The sequence below is a fragment of the Ceratotherium simum genome, chromosome 16 (assembly GCF_057802395.1).
Source record: "Ceratotherium simum simum isolate JZ-2026a chromosome 16, ASM5780239v1, whole genome shotgun sequence".
In the NCBI taxonomy this organism is placed as follows: domain Eukaryota; kingdom Metazoa; phylum Chordata; class Mammalia; order Perissodactyla; family Rhinocerotidae; genus Ceratotherium; species Ceratotherium simum.
Window position 1 is genome coordinate 4,271,212 of NC_141915.1, and position 16,461 is coordinate 4,287,672.

General features: G+C 44.0%; 1 protein-coding gene across 1 annotated transcript in view; it reads left to right on the plus strand.

Annotated features, from left to right (window-relative positions):
• The window catches only part of PMP22 (peripheral myelin protein 22), a 29,354-nt gene extending 13,482 nt beyond the window's left edge, over positions 1–15,872 (plus strand). Inside the window, exons 4-5 of the mRNA XM_004433042.3 lie at positions 6,446–6,586; positions 14,578–15,872. Coding sequence (XP_004433099.1) covers positions 6,446–6,586; positions 14,578–14,741 — 305 coding nt within the window. The 3' untranslated portion in view covers positions 14,742–15,872. The remainder of the gene's footprint in view (positions 1–6,445; positions 6,587–14,577) is intronic.
• Positions 15,873–16,461: the final 589 nt, after the last annotated feature.

Sequence of the window (16,461 nt, forward strand, 5' to 3'; positions counted from 1 at the left end):
TTCATTGCTTAGCTGCTGCGGCAGCGGGAATCTGACCTTGGAGGGAGCTTTGATCGTTGTGCAACTCAAGCTTCCCCTTAGCGGTTGGGGGAGCTGGGCCTGCTGGCAGTGGCAGCCCACGTCAGAAAGCTGTCAGCAGCCCTTTTACCTGACACTCTCAGTAGAACAGGAGGTCTGCAAAGAGTTTTAGGGCCTTTAGTTCCTGTGCTCAGCACCACGGTTGGAGATTAAAACGCTGCCACTGGGAATTGCACAAATATTTACCAGACACTGAGCGAGGCCTGGAGAATGACAGCGGGCTCTCCTCAGGGGCTCTGCTCTGGATGGCGAACTTGTAGGTTATAAGGAAGAGCATCATTGCACCGGGGCTTGGGGAGAAGTTCAGATTTGCCCCCTGGAATGTTGGCCTCACATTAGGTCCCATCTGTATAAAACAGGTTTGTAATGGACAGCTTTGTCCCTTGCATCGTAGGTCTTTCAACTCTAATAATTGTTTTCTCTACATCTGATTTGTTTGGCTTTAGCGAACGTTGGCGAACTATAGCCTGCCAGCCAAATCTGGCCCATTGCCTGATTTGTAAATAAGGTTTGACTGGATGAAAGGGCCACACCCATTCATTTGCATCGTGACTGAGACTGATTTTGTACTAAGTGGACAAAGTTGAGTAGTTGCCATGGAGACCATATGACCTGCAAAGCCTAAAATATTTACAATCTGACTTCCCAGATAATTTTCCAACCTCTATACTGAAGATTAGATATGAATTGATACCAAAGTTGTATCAAAATACTTGCTGGAGTTCCAGTTGGTGCCCTAATAATATGGCTTATGTGAACACTGCGGTCCCCTTATCCCGTTACTTGGAGCGACCCTGATGGAGAGGCTCCAGTAAGCATCCCCTGGAACAGTCTGTCAATGCTTATTTTCCCTGCCCCTCAACATCAGCCTTTGAAATGGGATTATTTGTATCATCCTTTAACAGAGCTTTTATATCCACTCTTTTGTTTGAGCATTACAACAATCCTGTGAGATAGTCAGGACCTCATGTTAGAGAAGAGGATTTCAAGGCCAAAAATATGTTAAGTGGCAAGTTAAGCAGGTAGTCAGCAGAACTAGGTGACAGAGTCATGCCTGGGCTGTTCTAACCAATGCACATGACTGCCTGACGGGCTTTGCATATCCTCGTACGGGATCAAACGCCTGCCATGCCCAGAGCATGTGCTAGTGCTCTCCATGACTGCCCGCCATTGGTCTAGTCCAGTTCAGTGAATGATTCTGGCTCTGGAGCAATGTCCTTTGAACTTCGGAATCTCCTCAGGGCACCGTGGGCTCCCCTTTGAACAACACCGACAGGCCTTTCGAATCTTCAGCCAGCCTTCTGGGGCTGGAATGGAGGCAGCTTCCTCCTGGCTCGGCTCTGTTTTTCCCTGGCTGCCCATATGTAGCTTCTGACTCGATGGCATTTGAGGAAAGGAAAAGTCCCTTTACTCTCTGCATGTGGAGCCTCGGTCCTCCCTAGGATCCCAGCAGCTCTTTGATTTTTGGAATCCTAACTTATTATTGACTGCCATGTCTTCTTTCCATTGTAATCTTTTAACTTGGTTTTAATTGTTCAAATATTACATGAAAATATTCTCCTTATTAAAAATAAATCAAATGATATAGATCAAGTGGAAGGCCTTCTTGAGCAAACTCTCCTTTATTCCAGCTCTGGTTCCTGAGGTAACCATCGATCTCAGTTTGGCGCATCTTTGGCTCTTTTTTCAATGAACACACACAAGCATCCGTGCATGCTTGTGTATATGTATACAGATAGAGTTTTTTGGTGTGTATTTACATAATGACATCATATTGTCTGTACACCTCACTCTTTTCATTGTCTTGGAGATCTTTCAAAGGTTGTTCATTGTCTAACTCATGATTTTTTAACTGTTGCAAAATATTCCGTTGTAGGGATATACCCTAATTTATTTTCACTCATGGGAATGATGCTACAATGAACAGCCTTATTTATTTCTCTTTGAGTATATGTTTAAGTATTTATCCAGGGTATAGTGTTTGAATTGTGGAGTCATTATGTTATTTAAATATATATTTAATATAAATATATTCTGCCAAATTGCTGGTCACAAGAGAATTATTACATTGTTATTCCTATGAACAGTGTATAGAGGTATCTATCACATATGTACTCTGTTGATATTATCAAATCTTTTTGATTTTTGCCAATTTGATGGATAAGAATTGTTATCACATTCTTCATGGATTTCACTTGCATTTTCCTGGTTACTAGTGAGGTTGATCACCTTTAAATATGTTTATTGGCTATGCATATTTCTCATTTGTGAATCACATGTCTATATGGCTTTCTAATTCTACATGTAGCTCTTTGATGCATCTGGAATTGAATTTTGTGAACGATGTGAGCTAGAGATCTCATTTTATTTTTTGACAAATGGATAGCCAACACCACTCATTATCTGTTGTCCTCTTTCCCTACTGGTTTATATGCTATGTTTATTATATACTAAATTCACATGTATATTTCTAAAGTCTTAATTCTGTCCTATTGTTTTATTTTTCTTTCATGACTAATACCACATTGTTTGAGTTGCTAAAACTTTATGATATAAATATAATATAAGCTTTGTGTATCTATCTGTTTGACATCTGCTAGGTGATGCCCTGCCTCACTGGTTTTGTTTATGTTGTTGAGTTTGGTTCAAAAATTTTCTTGGCTATTATTGCTCATTGTCTTTCAGATAAATTTTTGAAGCATTTTGTCCAGTTTCAGTTGGGATATTAATTATTAGGGATGTTAATTAGAATAGCATTGAATTTGTATATTACTTTGGAGAAAAGTGGCATCAACTTTGAGTGTTTCTATCCAGGAACATAGTATGTTTCTGTTTCTTTAGCATTTCTTTTGTGTACTTTAATAAAATTTGTCTACTTTGTTGATCCCCCCCCCACTAAAGAACCAGATTCTTTAATTAACTGTATTTTTGTCGAATTTTTTCTATTTCGTTAATCTCTGCTTTTATCAGTATTAAGTCAATTAATTTTGGATTTATTTAATTCTTTCTCTTCTAACTTCTTGAGTTGAAACTTTAGTTCATTGTTTTTCTTTTTTTCTTTCTTTTTTTTTTTTTTTGTGAGGAAGATCGGCCCTGAGCTAACATCTGCCAACCCTCCTCTTTTTTTGCTGAGGAAGACTGGCCCTGGGCTAACATCCATGCCCATCTTCCTCCACTTTATATGGGACGCCGCCACAGCATGGCTTGACAAGTGGTGCATCCGTGTGCGCCCGGGATCCGAACCGGCAAACCCCGGGCCGCCGCAGCGGAGTGCACGCACTTAACCGCTTGTGCCACCAGGCCGGCCCCTAGTTCGTTGTTTTTCAGTTTTTCTAATAAATACTCTAAGGGCGTACATTTTCCTCTGAGTACTGCTTGGGACACAGCCCGCGGGTTTGACATGTAGTACTCTCGATGTCATTCTTGCTGACGAAATTTTTACTTCTCATCTTGATTTCTTTATCCAAGGGATTGTCTGGAATACTATTTTTAAATTTCCAAATTTATTTTGGCTACTTTGCTTTTCATTTCTACTTTCCGTTTGCCTTTAGTTGTGCCTACATCATGTCTGCTTTCTTTGAGATTTATTGAGATTTTCTCGCTGCCTAATACATAGTTTGTAAGACTGTCTCATGTGTGTTTGAAACTAATTTATAGTCTTTCTTCTATGGATACAAATTTTTTATATATCTATTAATTGAATTGGTTAATTCTGTTATATAAATAATCTAGATCCTACCGTATTTTTGATCTACTTGATTTATCTATTCTGAGAGAGGTATGCTAACATCTTTCACTAGGATTGTGGCTTTATCAATTTCTTCTCATATTTCAATTATTTTTTGCTTTATACTTTTTCCAGGCCATGTTATTATATGCATAAAGGTTTATGACTGTTATTTCTTCATGGTGAACTGGATCTTTCTTCACTACGAAATACCCCTCTTGGACCCCTTGCATCCTTTTCAACTTAAATTCTGTTCTGTCTGATGCTATTATTACTATGCTTGCTTTCTTTCTATTAATATTTGCCTGGTGCCTCTTTGTAAAAATCTTTTGATTTTCAACGTACTTTGTTTTGGGTGTATCTCTTATATCATATTTAGATAAGAATTATGTAATTCAAGATGAAATTCTACATCTTATAATGAGTGAATTGAACCCATTCACATATATTGTGATTGATGATATAGTTGGACTTACTATCTTCATGTACATGTTTTATTTATTGTGCTCGTGGTTGAAAAATTTCTTCTTCAGGTTTGTATCTCCAGAGCCAACCAGAGGAACTGGCTCAAAACAGCAGGCGTTCAACAAATGCTCACTGAACAAAAACTTCCTTGATCCCCTAATTCTGATCTGATTTGAGAAACAAGTTATGGCAAAATTACTCAATTGTAAAGGGGTTGGGACTAAAGTTCAAATTATTGGTAAAAGAAGTTTCAAGAAGGATTTAGTTACATTATTAAATCTAAGAGACTTTTCCTATTCATGTAGATTTGACATATAAGATTTTGAGTTTCCTCTGGATATGAGGACTGATAGAAGTTCCTGTTGTTAATGATAGTGCAGGTAAAGACTAAGGGAGAGCTCTCGGAATTGGAGCAGGAAATCCAGGATGTCCTCGGCACCAGCCATATTCTATATGAGGGCACACATTGAAGGACATGCCCCAGCCAAACTGAGTCACTGTTTATTTTAGTTCTGGATTTGGGTCTCAGATTTCTTTCCAATTATTCACCTTCATCTACCAGAGTTCTGGATAATTGGTTTATTTTTAAAGAAATAATATTATGACAACATTAGCTTGCAGACTGCTCCTCCAGAAGAACCAACATGTTAGATAAAGCCAAACAGATTTAATTAGGGATATATAAAATGAAGTCAAGATGGCTCACAAGCCATTAGACATCATTTTCTTACCTTACTTGACAAATAAATTGAAGAAATAAAGGAAGCACATGTTCTGTCAGAGTGGAAAGAATACTAGACTGGAATCAAGGGCCTCCCAGATTTGGCTGTGCCAAGTGGGCCGTCAAAACATCCCCATAAATCTTTTTCAGTACAAAGGAGCTGGATTAGTTGATCTCATGTTTCTTCCAATTCTAAAATGCTTCCAGTCTGTGTCTGGAAGAGTCTTATGTGAAACTCTGGTAACAGTTAATCTATCTAGGACCCTTAAAATTCTGCCGTAAGCTACCTGTAACTCGAGCCATGTTCATCTTATTCAGTTATTGATTACAAACCATCCAGATTTCATACCTTTGAATACCGTGTTAAGCAGCATTGATGTCTGTTTTTCTAAGCCATTACGTATCAGTCAGTTACTGAGCTGAGAGGGTAAACCCTGTGGCTTCTTGCTGTTTTTCCTTGTTTAGAGCAGGGCCCACCCCAGTGATTCTTTGGCACTTGGAAGAAATGACTCAGGTGACAGGTGGGCAAGGCCCAGTGCAGCTCTCTAGCAGACACCGTAGGTTTCCCTCTGTAGTGCTGAACCCAGGTTGTTTCCTCTTCTCCTTCCTTCCTGAAATGACATTATTTTGCAGTTGATGGTGAACTACAGAATTCTCTTCCTTGCCTGAATTTCAGTTGGAAGTTTGGAGATTTGATCTAAGGCTAGGGGTTCAACAAAGATGCGGAGGTGTAATCCGTGGTCCTATCTGGTGATTTGACTGATCATGAACTGCCTTGTGCTGAGGCCCAAGACGAGGATCAAGGTTGACCAAGAAAAGATACAGCTTGGCCGAGCAAATGGATTTTCATAGCTAGATAAAGTATGCTCTTCTCCATCAGCATTTTCTTCTAATTTTCTACACAATTAGTTTTGGCTCCGACACCCTTTTCTTCCTCCCGGCCATCCCCACGGTCTCTATATCTCCTTGGGGGATGCAGGTATTTTGGACAGTGATTTTAAACTATTCTTGGAATATAGGGGTTCCAGTAATGCCTTCAGGAGCCCCCGAAGGCAGGAAGAGAGGAGCCAGTGGGAGGGGCTCGGACCGTCTTTAACACAACACATATATGTAAGCAACACATTTGGCAAAAGGACTGGAAGGGAATTCCATATATTTTAACTTGAGTTTAACTCCTAGTGTTGGCACCAGATATTTTCTTACAGGTTTTCTTAAAATGTCCACAGTTAAACACGTGTTATATATTTTTTTCTCCAAGAGAAACCATGCAATAAGGAATGACTTTTAAGAGTGCAGAAGTGAATTGTCTGAGTTCTGCTCATAAAAGAGGGCTCCTGCTGCCCGGGAGGACTGTGGCTTTCAGGGGTCACGGTTCACCAGGCCCCACACTCCTAATGGCAGAGCCCTCCCCAGCCATGGCTGGGTTTTCCTAACCTAGTGTCTCCTCTGCCTAGAATGGCTGCAGTCTGTCCAGGCCACCATGATCCTGTCCATCATCTTCAGCGTTCTGTCCCTGTTCCTGTTCTTCTGCCAGCTCTTCACCCTCACCAAGGGGGGCCGGTTTTACATCACTGGAATCTTCCAGATCCTTGCGGGTAAGTTGGGTATAATAAAGTAGAAGCTGGGCCTATCCGAGGCTGTGGAATGATCAGTAAGTAGAAAGATGTGGCCCCAGAATGACTAATGTTCGTGAGTCTGCTCATTGGATGGTTTTCATGAAGTACAGGGGTGTGTGTGTGTGTGTGTGTGTGTGTACATATACCTTAGAATTTGGGAACTTTGCACTTCTCCATGGAATGAGGTGTATAGGAAATAGGACTTAGGGGCTCTGGAAGGAAGGTCCCTAACCAAGCCAGACCTATCACCAGGAATTAAGCTACAATCTGGGCACGTAATCAGAGGTAAATGCTGAGGATATCGGTAGAGCAAAGGTCAGTCTTGAGGGCGGATTTCTGTAGATTACGTTATGCCCCAAGGAACCATGCCTGCTTGAGCATGGAAAATGGCCCTGATGTGCTACTGGGAGCTGCCAAGGTTGTTCTCAGGTATGTGTCTCCTACCTCTAAGCAGTGGTAAAGCCACACTGTCAAATTCTTACTCTCCTTTACTCCAGCTCCTAGAGTCCCCTGGGCTTTGATTTACTGTTGTCATCTGCAGGTGTCTTCATTTTGGCACCCCTGCGTAACATGCCATGATTTCCAAACATGGGACCATGACAACATGTGAGTGGTCTCCTTCATCTCCTCCCTAAACTGACTTCAAGTTCCCTGATTGGACAGATTACCTGGATGCACAATGTGCAGAGTCCTAGAAGCTTCTGCTACAGAAGGTGACATCTTCCAACTTTAGTCTCTAGATTCCGGCCATTGTCTCACATGTTGACTCTTATCCTTCTGCCCATTGACTTCCAGTTGATTGAGGCGACAGGGCATTGGAGAGAAATAAGAGGCAGATGTGGTGGTGGATTCTACAGTCCAAGTTAATAAATCAAAAACTCTGTGTGTACTAGAGAACACCTGGGTACTGTGAAATGTTTTCGATTCTGGCCCTTGGAGTAGGCAACGGGAGTAGCAACTCATGTTTCAGTTGGTTGTCAGAACATCCGTGGTGCTGAATCACCACTCAGTGCTCAAGAGCAGTCATTGGAGGGTTGAAAACAGCCCATATGTCCTTGATGGATGGATGGATGGATGTGCAGAAATAATGGCTTACACAGGGCTATATGGCAAGACACAGCCCGAGGTTGAATGTTGATGACCTTTTGTAGAAGCCAGAGAGTTACCTTTTCCTGGAAAAAGGAAGTAAACTAGAGAGCAACTTCTTATTAAATATTCAAATACAATATTTCAATATGCATAGTTTTGAGATTTCAAAACCAAATAGTGCTTTGCTGTTGCACAGGTTTTATTATCCCAAGCCAAGCTCGGGATAATATGCCAGCTTTGTTAAATTACTAATTATGTGGTGCGGTTTTTAGGTACATTAGAAGCAGAGTTATCATTATTCACTCCATCTCCAGTAGTAATACAGAAAACTAGAATGTATTCTGGGATTTCTTTTTTTGGCTTACTGTTTACAGTTTGATATCAGTGATAATCAAATCCATTGTATCAATGAATGTATCCTCAAGATAAAGTAATATAGACTTAGGAACCAGAAGTTTCATAAAATATTTATATTTGATCTAGACAAAATTGTTATTTTACTGATAAATTAACTGAGACCGAGAGAGGATAAAGGACCACCCAGCTCATGCAAGCACAATTGGGTGCCTACATTCTCTCTCATTCCGTGTGGATTGAATACAGACAGGTACTTCCTTCTCGTTAGACGTACAGAATCCACCAAAATTTTTAAGGAACACAAAATCCAAGGCATAACCTCTGCTTTCTATATGATCTTTCATTGAACCTGATTTGCAGTGGAAAAGCAATGCAAATTTGCACCATTTATTATTCCCATGTTCTCAAACGTCTGTGATGAATAAGAGTCTACACCATCAGAACTAGTCAGACGAAAAATATTGGACTAAGAAGAGCTAAGTGACTGTTGAGGGGCTTCTCAGAGCAGACACCACCTTCATCTTCGTTCTTCCCATGAGATATTTCAGCTTTAAATTCTCTAAATATCTCTAAATGTCTTTTTAGCAATGTCATTTTCGATCAAAACCCAAAGTCCAGAGATAAGAGCCATTAAATCACGCATGTGGTCTCTGCACTGTGTGTGTGCAAGTATTTCAGTTCAGCCAAAAACTCTTAGGTATTGAGATTTTCTAATCTTCCACACTTTATTTACTAATCCATACTTGCTTCACTGGTTTGATTCTCCTCCGAACTCAATATGAGCCTTTTAGAAAAAGAACTCTGTTATGACAACCTCTGAATTTAAAAGCACATGACTTGTTCTTCCTTTATCCCTTTCAAATCTAGCTTCCTATCTCTCATGAGACCTAATTTTAAGTTGTCAGTTTGTCAGTTTAGCGGTTCATGTGTGAATAGGAAGTTCTCTTTAGTTAGAAATGTTGAGCCAAAATAGCAGATGTCATTTATAAGTCCTAGGAATGTTCTGTGCTTGGTAACTCCAGTCAGAATGATCTGAAAGTTAGTCTTCTAGGATCCTCAGGTCTCTAGAATGGTGCGTTTGAACTTGCTGTAGGTTTTTCTACTAAAGTTAAGAACTAAGAGTTAGGGACTTCACTCAGAGTTTTCCCGACTTAAAGTCTGACAATTCTAAACCATCTCTGTCATATGTGTTTCCCAACACACAGCCTATTAAGCAGCCAGTAAGTAGAGAGACAATTAGGGGAGGGTTGTTGGAGATGAGGGCTGGTGACAGCCTGAGAAGTTACAGCCTGACATGAAGGAACAAATCAGAAAAGCTAAAACAATCAAACAAAAAACAGAAGAAAGGAAAGGAGGGAGGAAGGGAGGAAGAAGAAAGTAGCCCCACAATCATGGGATGTAAAATCTAAGAGTGTGCCTGCCACAGTAGCTGGGTTCCACGCAGCGCAGATGCGTCTTCGAACACTGAGGCATTTTAAGTGGAAGCCACCAGAATTTGCTGAGTCTCCCAAGAGGCTGCTGCAGGCTGGATTATCTCTGCACAGCTTCTCTTTGGAGGGCCCAGCTGTGGTCTTTATGGATCACACACATAAGCAGGCAGGAAAGGCAGGCTCCTAGGGCTGACTGTAGATTTAGGGGCTGTCTCTACCTTGCTCTAGATTACAGCTCTGCGTGTGGTTACAGGTCTACCTGGTTTGCTGCATCATCCCTTCTCCGTTTCATAATAAGCCACAGGTCTCACATTTAAGAACTATCTTTCCTTGATTACATACTTCTTAGGTTGGCTGCTTCCTGAAGACGTACTGAGAGGCGCCTACATCTAGTTCAGTGCTTTTCAATGTTAGCTGCACATCAGAATCACCATTTTAAAAAGGAGGTGCTTTTTAAAAAATGCCAGTGCTCAGGTTTCATCCCTGGAGAGTCCCACTGAAGAGCTCTTGGGAGAGGCCACTCCCTGGGTGACTCTGATGTTCATCTAGGGTTGGGAACCGCTGGGCTAGCCATTAAACTGCCCCTAATCCCATGTAAGCTCTTCTAGGATGTTTCCCCACCAACAGCTCATCCCACTCATGAGCTATAGATTCTTCTAAACCCCCTTCTTAGAGAAGGTCTTGATCCTGTGTCTGGATTTTGGAGTCATTCTTACTTTCAGAACCTGTAGCCATCTGTCCCCAGAGAGTAGATACCCTCGTTCTAGCTCTGTTGCGTTGGGTTGCACTGGATGGGAAAACATCAAGAAATTCATATAGATACAGAGCTGAAAGAAAGATTCACGTGTTTTGATTTATTTCACTATTTACAGCCGACGGTGAGCTCTGTGCATGCCACGCAGAAGGGCCTGAGTCACCTACTTGTTGGATGACTGGATAATTGTGTTCACTTGGCAGAATCAAACTCGGGTCACATGCATAGCTACTATTTATTGTGATTAAGAACAGCAAGGATGGTAGGAGGAGACTCCTGAGTGAGTTTTACTTTTTCTGTTTGTTGTGTTTGTTTTGTTTTACACAGATTGATACGGATTTAGGGCATTTAGAATAAAAGAATCAGGAGGATGAATAAAAACCCAGTGCCCTATCTGTTCTGAGTGGTTCAAAGATAGCTTCAGTCGGATCCTACATTTAGAAACCCTCGCTATGAGTGAGTCGTTGCAGATGGTACACTGGCCACGCCCAGATCAGAATCCAATGGCGCTGTGGTGACTTTCTAGGCAGCGCGGGTCACGTGGATGCTGAAAATGGAAACTGGGCTAGTAGGACCGAGAAGGCTCTGTGTAGGTCAGACATAGAGCCCAACACTCTGAGGGTACCGGGCCTTCCAGCCTCTTCCTGCCCCAGCTCATTGCCTGAAGGATGAGGTGGGGTGAGATGCAGGCTCTCATTCATCAAACTGGCACAACGGAGGCACCTTCCACTGGCTGTGTCGGTGGTCTCACCTGACGTTCACTTTCTAGCCAAGTTCACTCTGGCTTCTACTCCAGGCTTCAAATGAACTGCTTTTGCAAAGGTGGCTGATGTACACTTTCAAGTCATTTGCTGAATCCCTCCGCTCCTTTCAGTACTGTTGACTGTTCACTCCATGAAGATGTTTATTCCCTTGGCTTCCAAGCCATCACCGTTTTCCCAGTTAAATTTAACCCACTAGAGCAGTCACGCCAGCATCCGCTCTCCTCACCCCATATCCAGTCCACTACCGCGTCCTGACATGGGGTAGCAACCTCCATAGATATTGAGCCCATTTCTTTTCTTTTACTCACTAACACCATCGCAGCTGTGCAAAAGCCAACTCATGGACCTTCCTGCCCCCGTCTTGTCCTCACCCCTAAATCCACGTCCTGCACTGCTGCTGGAGTGATCTTTCTAAAAAACACCTCTGATCGTGTTTCTCCTCTGCTGAAGATGTGCTTCTCACCATACTTCCTCGACATGCCACGTAAGGCCCTCTCTCTCCTGGCCTCAGTGAGCTCTCCAGCCTCATCCTACGCTGCCCTTCCCCTATCACGGGAGACCCTTATCATGACTTGCTGGTGATTTCCACCAAGCTCTCTCAGTCTCCCTTGCCTCTCTCATGTTCTTCCTTCTACCTGGGATTCCGTCCCCACCTTTCTTCACCTGGCTACCTTTTACACATCCTTTAGACCCAGGTCAAGCACCATCTCCCCCGTCAGGCTTCTCCATCTGTGCTCTCAGGGCATTGGGTGCATTTCGCTCTCTCCTTCTTGAAATCACATCTTACTATATTGAAGTCTCTCCTTACATGCCTGTTTCTGGATGACACTCACCCTTGAAGGCAGGGGCCATGTCTCATTTGTCTTGGTGCACTCAGCATCCAGAACAGTGCCTGCACACAGCGGGCGCTCATTACATGTTTACTGAACCAAACAGAACAGAGATAAGGAAGTATCGAGAACTCCCTCCATTTCTTCCTTTGCCTTTGTTCTCTTGGTTGCTCCCTTCCAAAGAGTCTGGGCTCCAGTTGCTCACCTGCAGTTACTGTCACTACTAAAGAGGGCCTGAGGGAGAGTGTTCAGGGCATTGTTGTAGACCCAGCCATCCGGAGGCAGGTGGAAACTTGTGAACGCTTGAATGGCCAGCACCTTCGTGTTGTCTGGAAAGGGTCAGTGTTCTTCCACTTAAAGCTGGCCTCCACTCCCAGACTCAGCCCCCTCCCAGGGGGTCCCCATTGCCAAAGCACAGACTGCTCATCTGTGGGGGAGCGGAAGGCCTGCCTGTGTGTCAGTAGCCTCCCTTACCTTCACCATGGGGGGCCTTCATAAATGCATCTCCACCCACTGGCTGCTGAGAAGCGAGCCACAGTCCACTTATGGAGAGGAGTGTTTGCCTTTTGGGGGCTATTGTATGGCATTACCTGCTCTGTATTCCAGGGCACATCTACTGTTCCATACAGAAAGCCTTGTAATAATATATTCCCAAAAACATCAGTCTCCTGACAACAATAATTATAAAGTGTGTATCCTCTCTTTGGCTTTGTAAGTATCTAAGCTTATTGCTTATTGAAGTGAAGCTTAAATTCATTTACTTCTGAGATTCTACTAGGGCGAATGTGATAGAAATGAAGCCATTCTAGTCAGTCACCTCACTTGTGTATCCTGCCTCTCTCCATCCCTCTTGGTCATAGACAGAATGTTTTCTCTTTGCCAGTGCAATCCGGCACAGCTGGTCTACACGGCGACCGTGGCCGTATACATGGCATCTTTCATGCTGGTGCTGGTGGGACACCACCCCGTTTGGAAGCCCTTGTCCTAGCCTTTACTAGTCTGTTAACACCCCACTCTCTCCCTTGTATGTGCTTCTTTTTTTTACCGTCCTGTCCTCGTTAGGTAGGTCAGATATAGCCCAAGAGACAACTTTAGTATTTCTTAAAGACAAGAATTAGCACTCTGGAGAGGTGAGCCATGGAGCTGTGGGGGAAGATAATGGAGGATCACGGATCTCAAAGCAAATACTGTCTGTTCCCAGCGGATCAAAACTGCTGTATTCCTCAAATGACAGTTTGCCAGCTACAGTTTCCCCTCTGACACAGAGGTCTTCACTGGCCTCAACTTTCTGTAGGTAGCAGGTCCTGGATCCAATCTCCTATAGTTCCAAGATTATTGTGTGGCTTTCTCAACGGGGGCCAGGCGAGTGGGAGTTCTGTCCTCTGATTTGCAGAAGGACAATCTTATCAGGGTGGTGAATGCGACATATTCCTACTTCTGCACTTTGTTCAAACAAAGTTGCAGTGTCCACTAAAATAGCAGCCCAAATAGCAGTGAGGTTAGATGTAGGTGGTCCAGGGGCACTGGGAGCTTTGGAACCGTAGGAAACCCACACGGCCTGCTGGATTTATAATAGAGTCACTCAGAGCCTCTCAAAGACCCTGTTTTAAGGAGAGAATAGAGCAGGCTTTGTGCAGCCCCAGGCTGGGGTGCTGACGTCACTGGACCCCTCCCTGCAGGGGGATGCTGACTATCCTCGTGGGCGTGGACCGTCATGCTTCAACTTGCCTGCTGCATGAGGCCCAAGGTGGAGGTTTCTTTCTCCTTCCCAACCAGAGGGCTGCAGTGGTGGCCAAGGGAGGGGTGGCCTGACCCACCTGTGTATTCGATACCCTTTCACCCCTCTTTGGGTTTCAGACCCAGCCTTGGGGGCACCAGGAACTGTTGGAAGGGCCCAGGTGCAGTGGAGCTTGCCCCCCATAGTTGCCTCCCTCTGAAGCTTTGCCTCCCACTCATATCCTGTCCTTCTCCTGTCTCCTCCTCTCCTTCTTTACCCTCTGCATTCATTCCTGTGCTGCCCAGCAGTGCCCACAGGCACTGCTTGCTCCGTCTCTTGCGTAGCAATCCTGCCAAGGGCACTGGCATGGAGTTCTGCCCCTGTGTTCTGTGTAGAGCCCAGCACTTTTGCCAGGGCACTACTCCGATAATGGTCAAGTGTCACTTCACTTTCATTGGTTTCAGATAACACCACCACCCATCTGTAGAGTGGTTCACAGGTTTCCAGGGGCTCCCACACCCAGCCGTCCTTGGAAGGAGGTAGACGGGTTTATCTTGCAACCCGAATTCTCACTGGCCACCTCGTGTTGACTGGGAATTGGTGACAGTTAAAGGAAGAGAAATGGGGCAGAGGTGATGATGAGGGACTTCAGAGATGATGGCCTGGGTCACGTAGATTAGAAGTGGAGGGCAGATTGTTTCTCGTGTTCCTATTGTCTTCGAGCCCTTTCTCCTCAGTTCTGGATTTGGCAGCAGATTCCTGTCAGAGTTAGACAATCTCTTCTTGTACAGTGTTGCCTGCCCGCCCTGCAGCCCACTTCCTTCTCTGTAAGGCAGAAAGATCAGTGACCTGGTGTGTGTGTGTGTGTGTGTGTGTGTGTGTGTGTCTGTGTGTGAGAGAGAGGGGGCAATAGCAGGGAGTGGTGTAGGCAGGTGCCTGGGGTCCTGTGGAATATGAGTTGGGGGTGGTGCAGAGGGGACTCCCAACCATGACTTCTGCCTCACCCAACTTGCCCCTCTCCTTGCCCAGGTCTGTGTGTGATGAGCGCAACGTCCATCTACACGGTGAGGCACTCAGAATGGCATCTCGACTCTGCGTACTCTTATGGCTTCGCCTACATCCTGGCCTGGGTGGCCTTCCCCCTGGCCCTGCTCAGCGGCGTCATCTATGTGATCTTGCGGAAACGCGAATGAGGCGCCCAGACAGTCCGTCTGAGGCTCTGAGCATCACAGGGAAGGGAGGAAGGAAACCAGAAAACAGAAAAAAAAAAAAAAAAGAGCTAGTCAAAAAACCCAAACTCAAACCAAACCAAACCGAAAGCAGTTGACGGGGGGGTTAGTGTTGATTGAAGATGTATATAATATCTATGGTTTATAAAACCTATTTATAACACTTTTTACATATATGTACATAGTATTGTTTGCTTTATGTGTTGACCATCAGCCTTGTGTTGAACCTTAAAGAAGTAGCTAAGGAACTTTACATCCTAACGCATAATCAAGCTCAGTATTTTTGTTTTGTTTCTCGTTTTTTTGGTTTTGCCCAGAAATAAAATAACTCCATCTTGCCCCTTCCCTTTCATCTGAAAGGAGATACCTCCCTGCCCCTCCACCTCATGTAGAAAACCCAAGTATGGGTAGAGACCCAGAATGGCCCAAAGCCTCTTCCCGTGGGTGACCCAGAGCATCACACAGAGAGCCACTGCCCTCATCTCCATGTGAAGCCTCACCCATGCTCGGACAGAACCCCCAAACTGGAGCCCTTGGCAAAAACAGGACTGTGGCTTTGGAATACTTGCCCTCGAGGGTGGGTGTCCTGGTCACACGTCTAGATGAGAAATCGGTGACAACAAACCTATGAAATGGTGCTATGTATCTACCATTCCTTATTATCACTAATCATCTAAATGACTCACTGGAAATTCAGTTAACAATTTTACAACATAAAGTAGAATGGAGACCTGAATAATTCTGTGTAATATAAATGGTTTATAACCGCTTTTGTACTTAGCTAGGCTGCTATTATTACTGTAATAAATAAATAATAAACACAGCCGTTATCACCCCCACATTTTTCTTAACGGTCGGAGCATCAGGACAAGCCTCTAGACCTCCGGGACTGAGTTCCCAGGGCTCAGCTGGTCTAGACTGTTCTTTGCCTCCAAGGACTGTCTGGCAATGACTCGTACTGGCCACCAACTGTAGATGTATATATGGTGCCCTTCTGATGCTAAGACTCCAGACCTTATTTGTTTTTGCTTTGCTTTTTCTGATTTTATACCAACCGTGTGGACTAAGTTGCATTAAAATAAACATCAGAGTAACTCACTGATCTCTCTTGGTTTTTGTGGGGACCTGGGTGTGAGCGCAAGGGGCACATCAGGGTGGAGGGAAGCGCTTCAGTGGAAAGCAAGGATGAGCTGATGGTCTGGGTTGCAGTTTGGTGCTAAGGACTAAAATCATAGCTTTTGTACAGGCTACAGGGAGCACGTGATGCCTTCCAGAAGGCTGTGCAAACATCTACTAATTGGATAGGGCAGAGAATTGGAAACGGAAGCTGTAGGTGTACTGGAACAGACTTGAGTGTTCATTCAGCTCAACCCTCCCTCTCGTGCTCTGTTCTCTGATGACCCACGTGGGGACCACAGAGGCACGTCATGCACTAATAAACAGGGAATGTTAGCATGAGCAGAACAGATCCCTACCCTTTAGAAGGAGGGGAGGTATGATATGGTGGAAAGTCTACGAGATGGTGACTTGAGGCCAGACTTTCGGATAAAACATTAGTTGGCATCAACTGAGCTCCTAACACTGTCCGGAGGGAGAGAAAGGGCCGACCGTGACATCCAGCTCCAGGTTTCTGGGCTGTGTCTCACTCATGCGTCTTTTTACCCATTGACCTTTTATTGTGCAT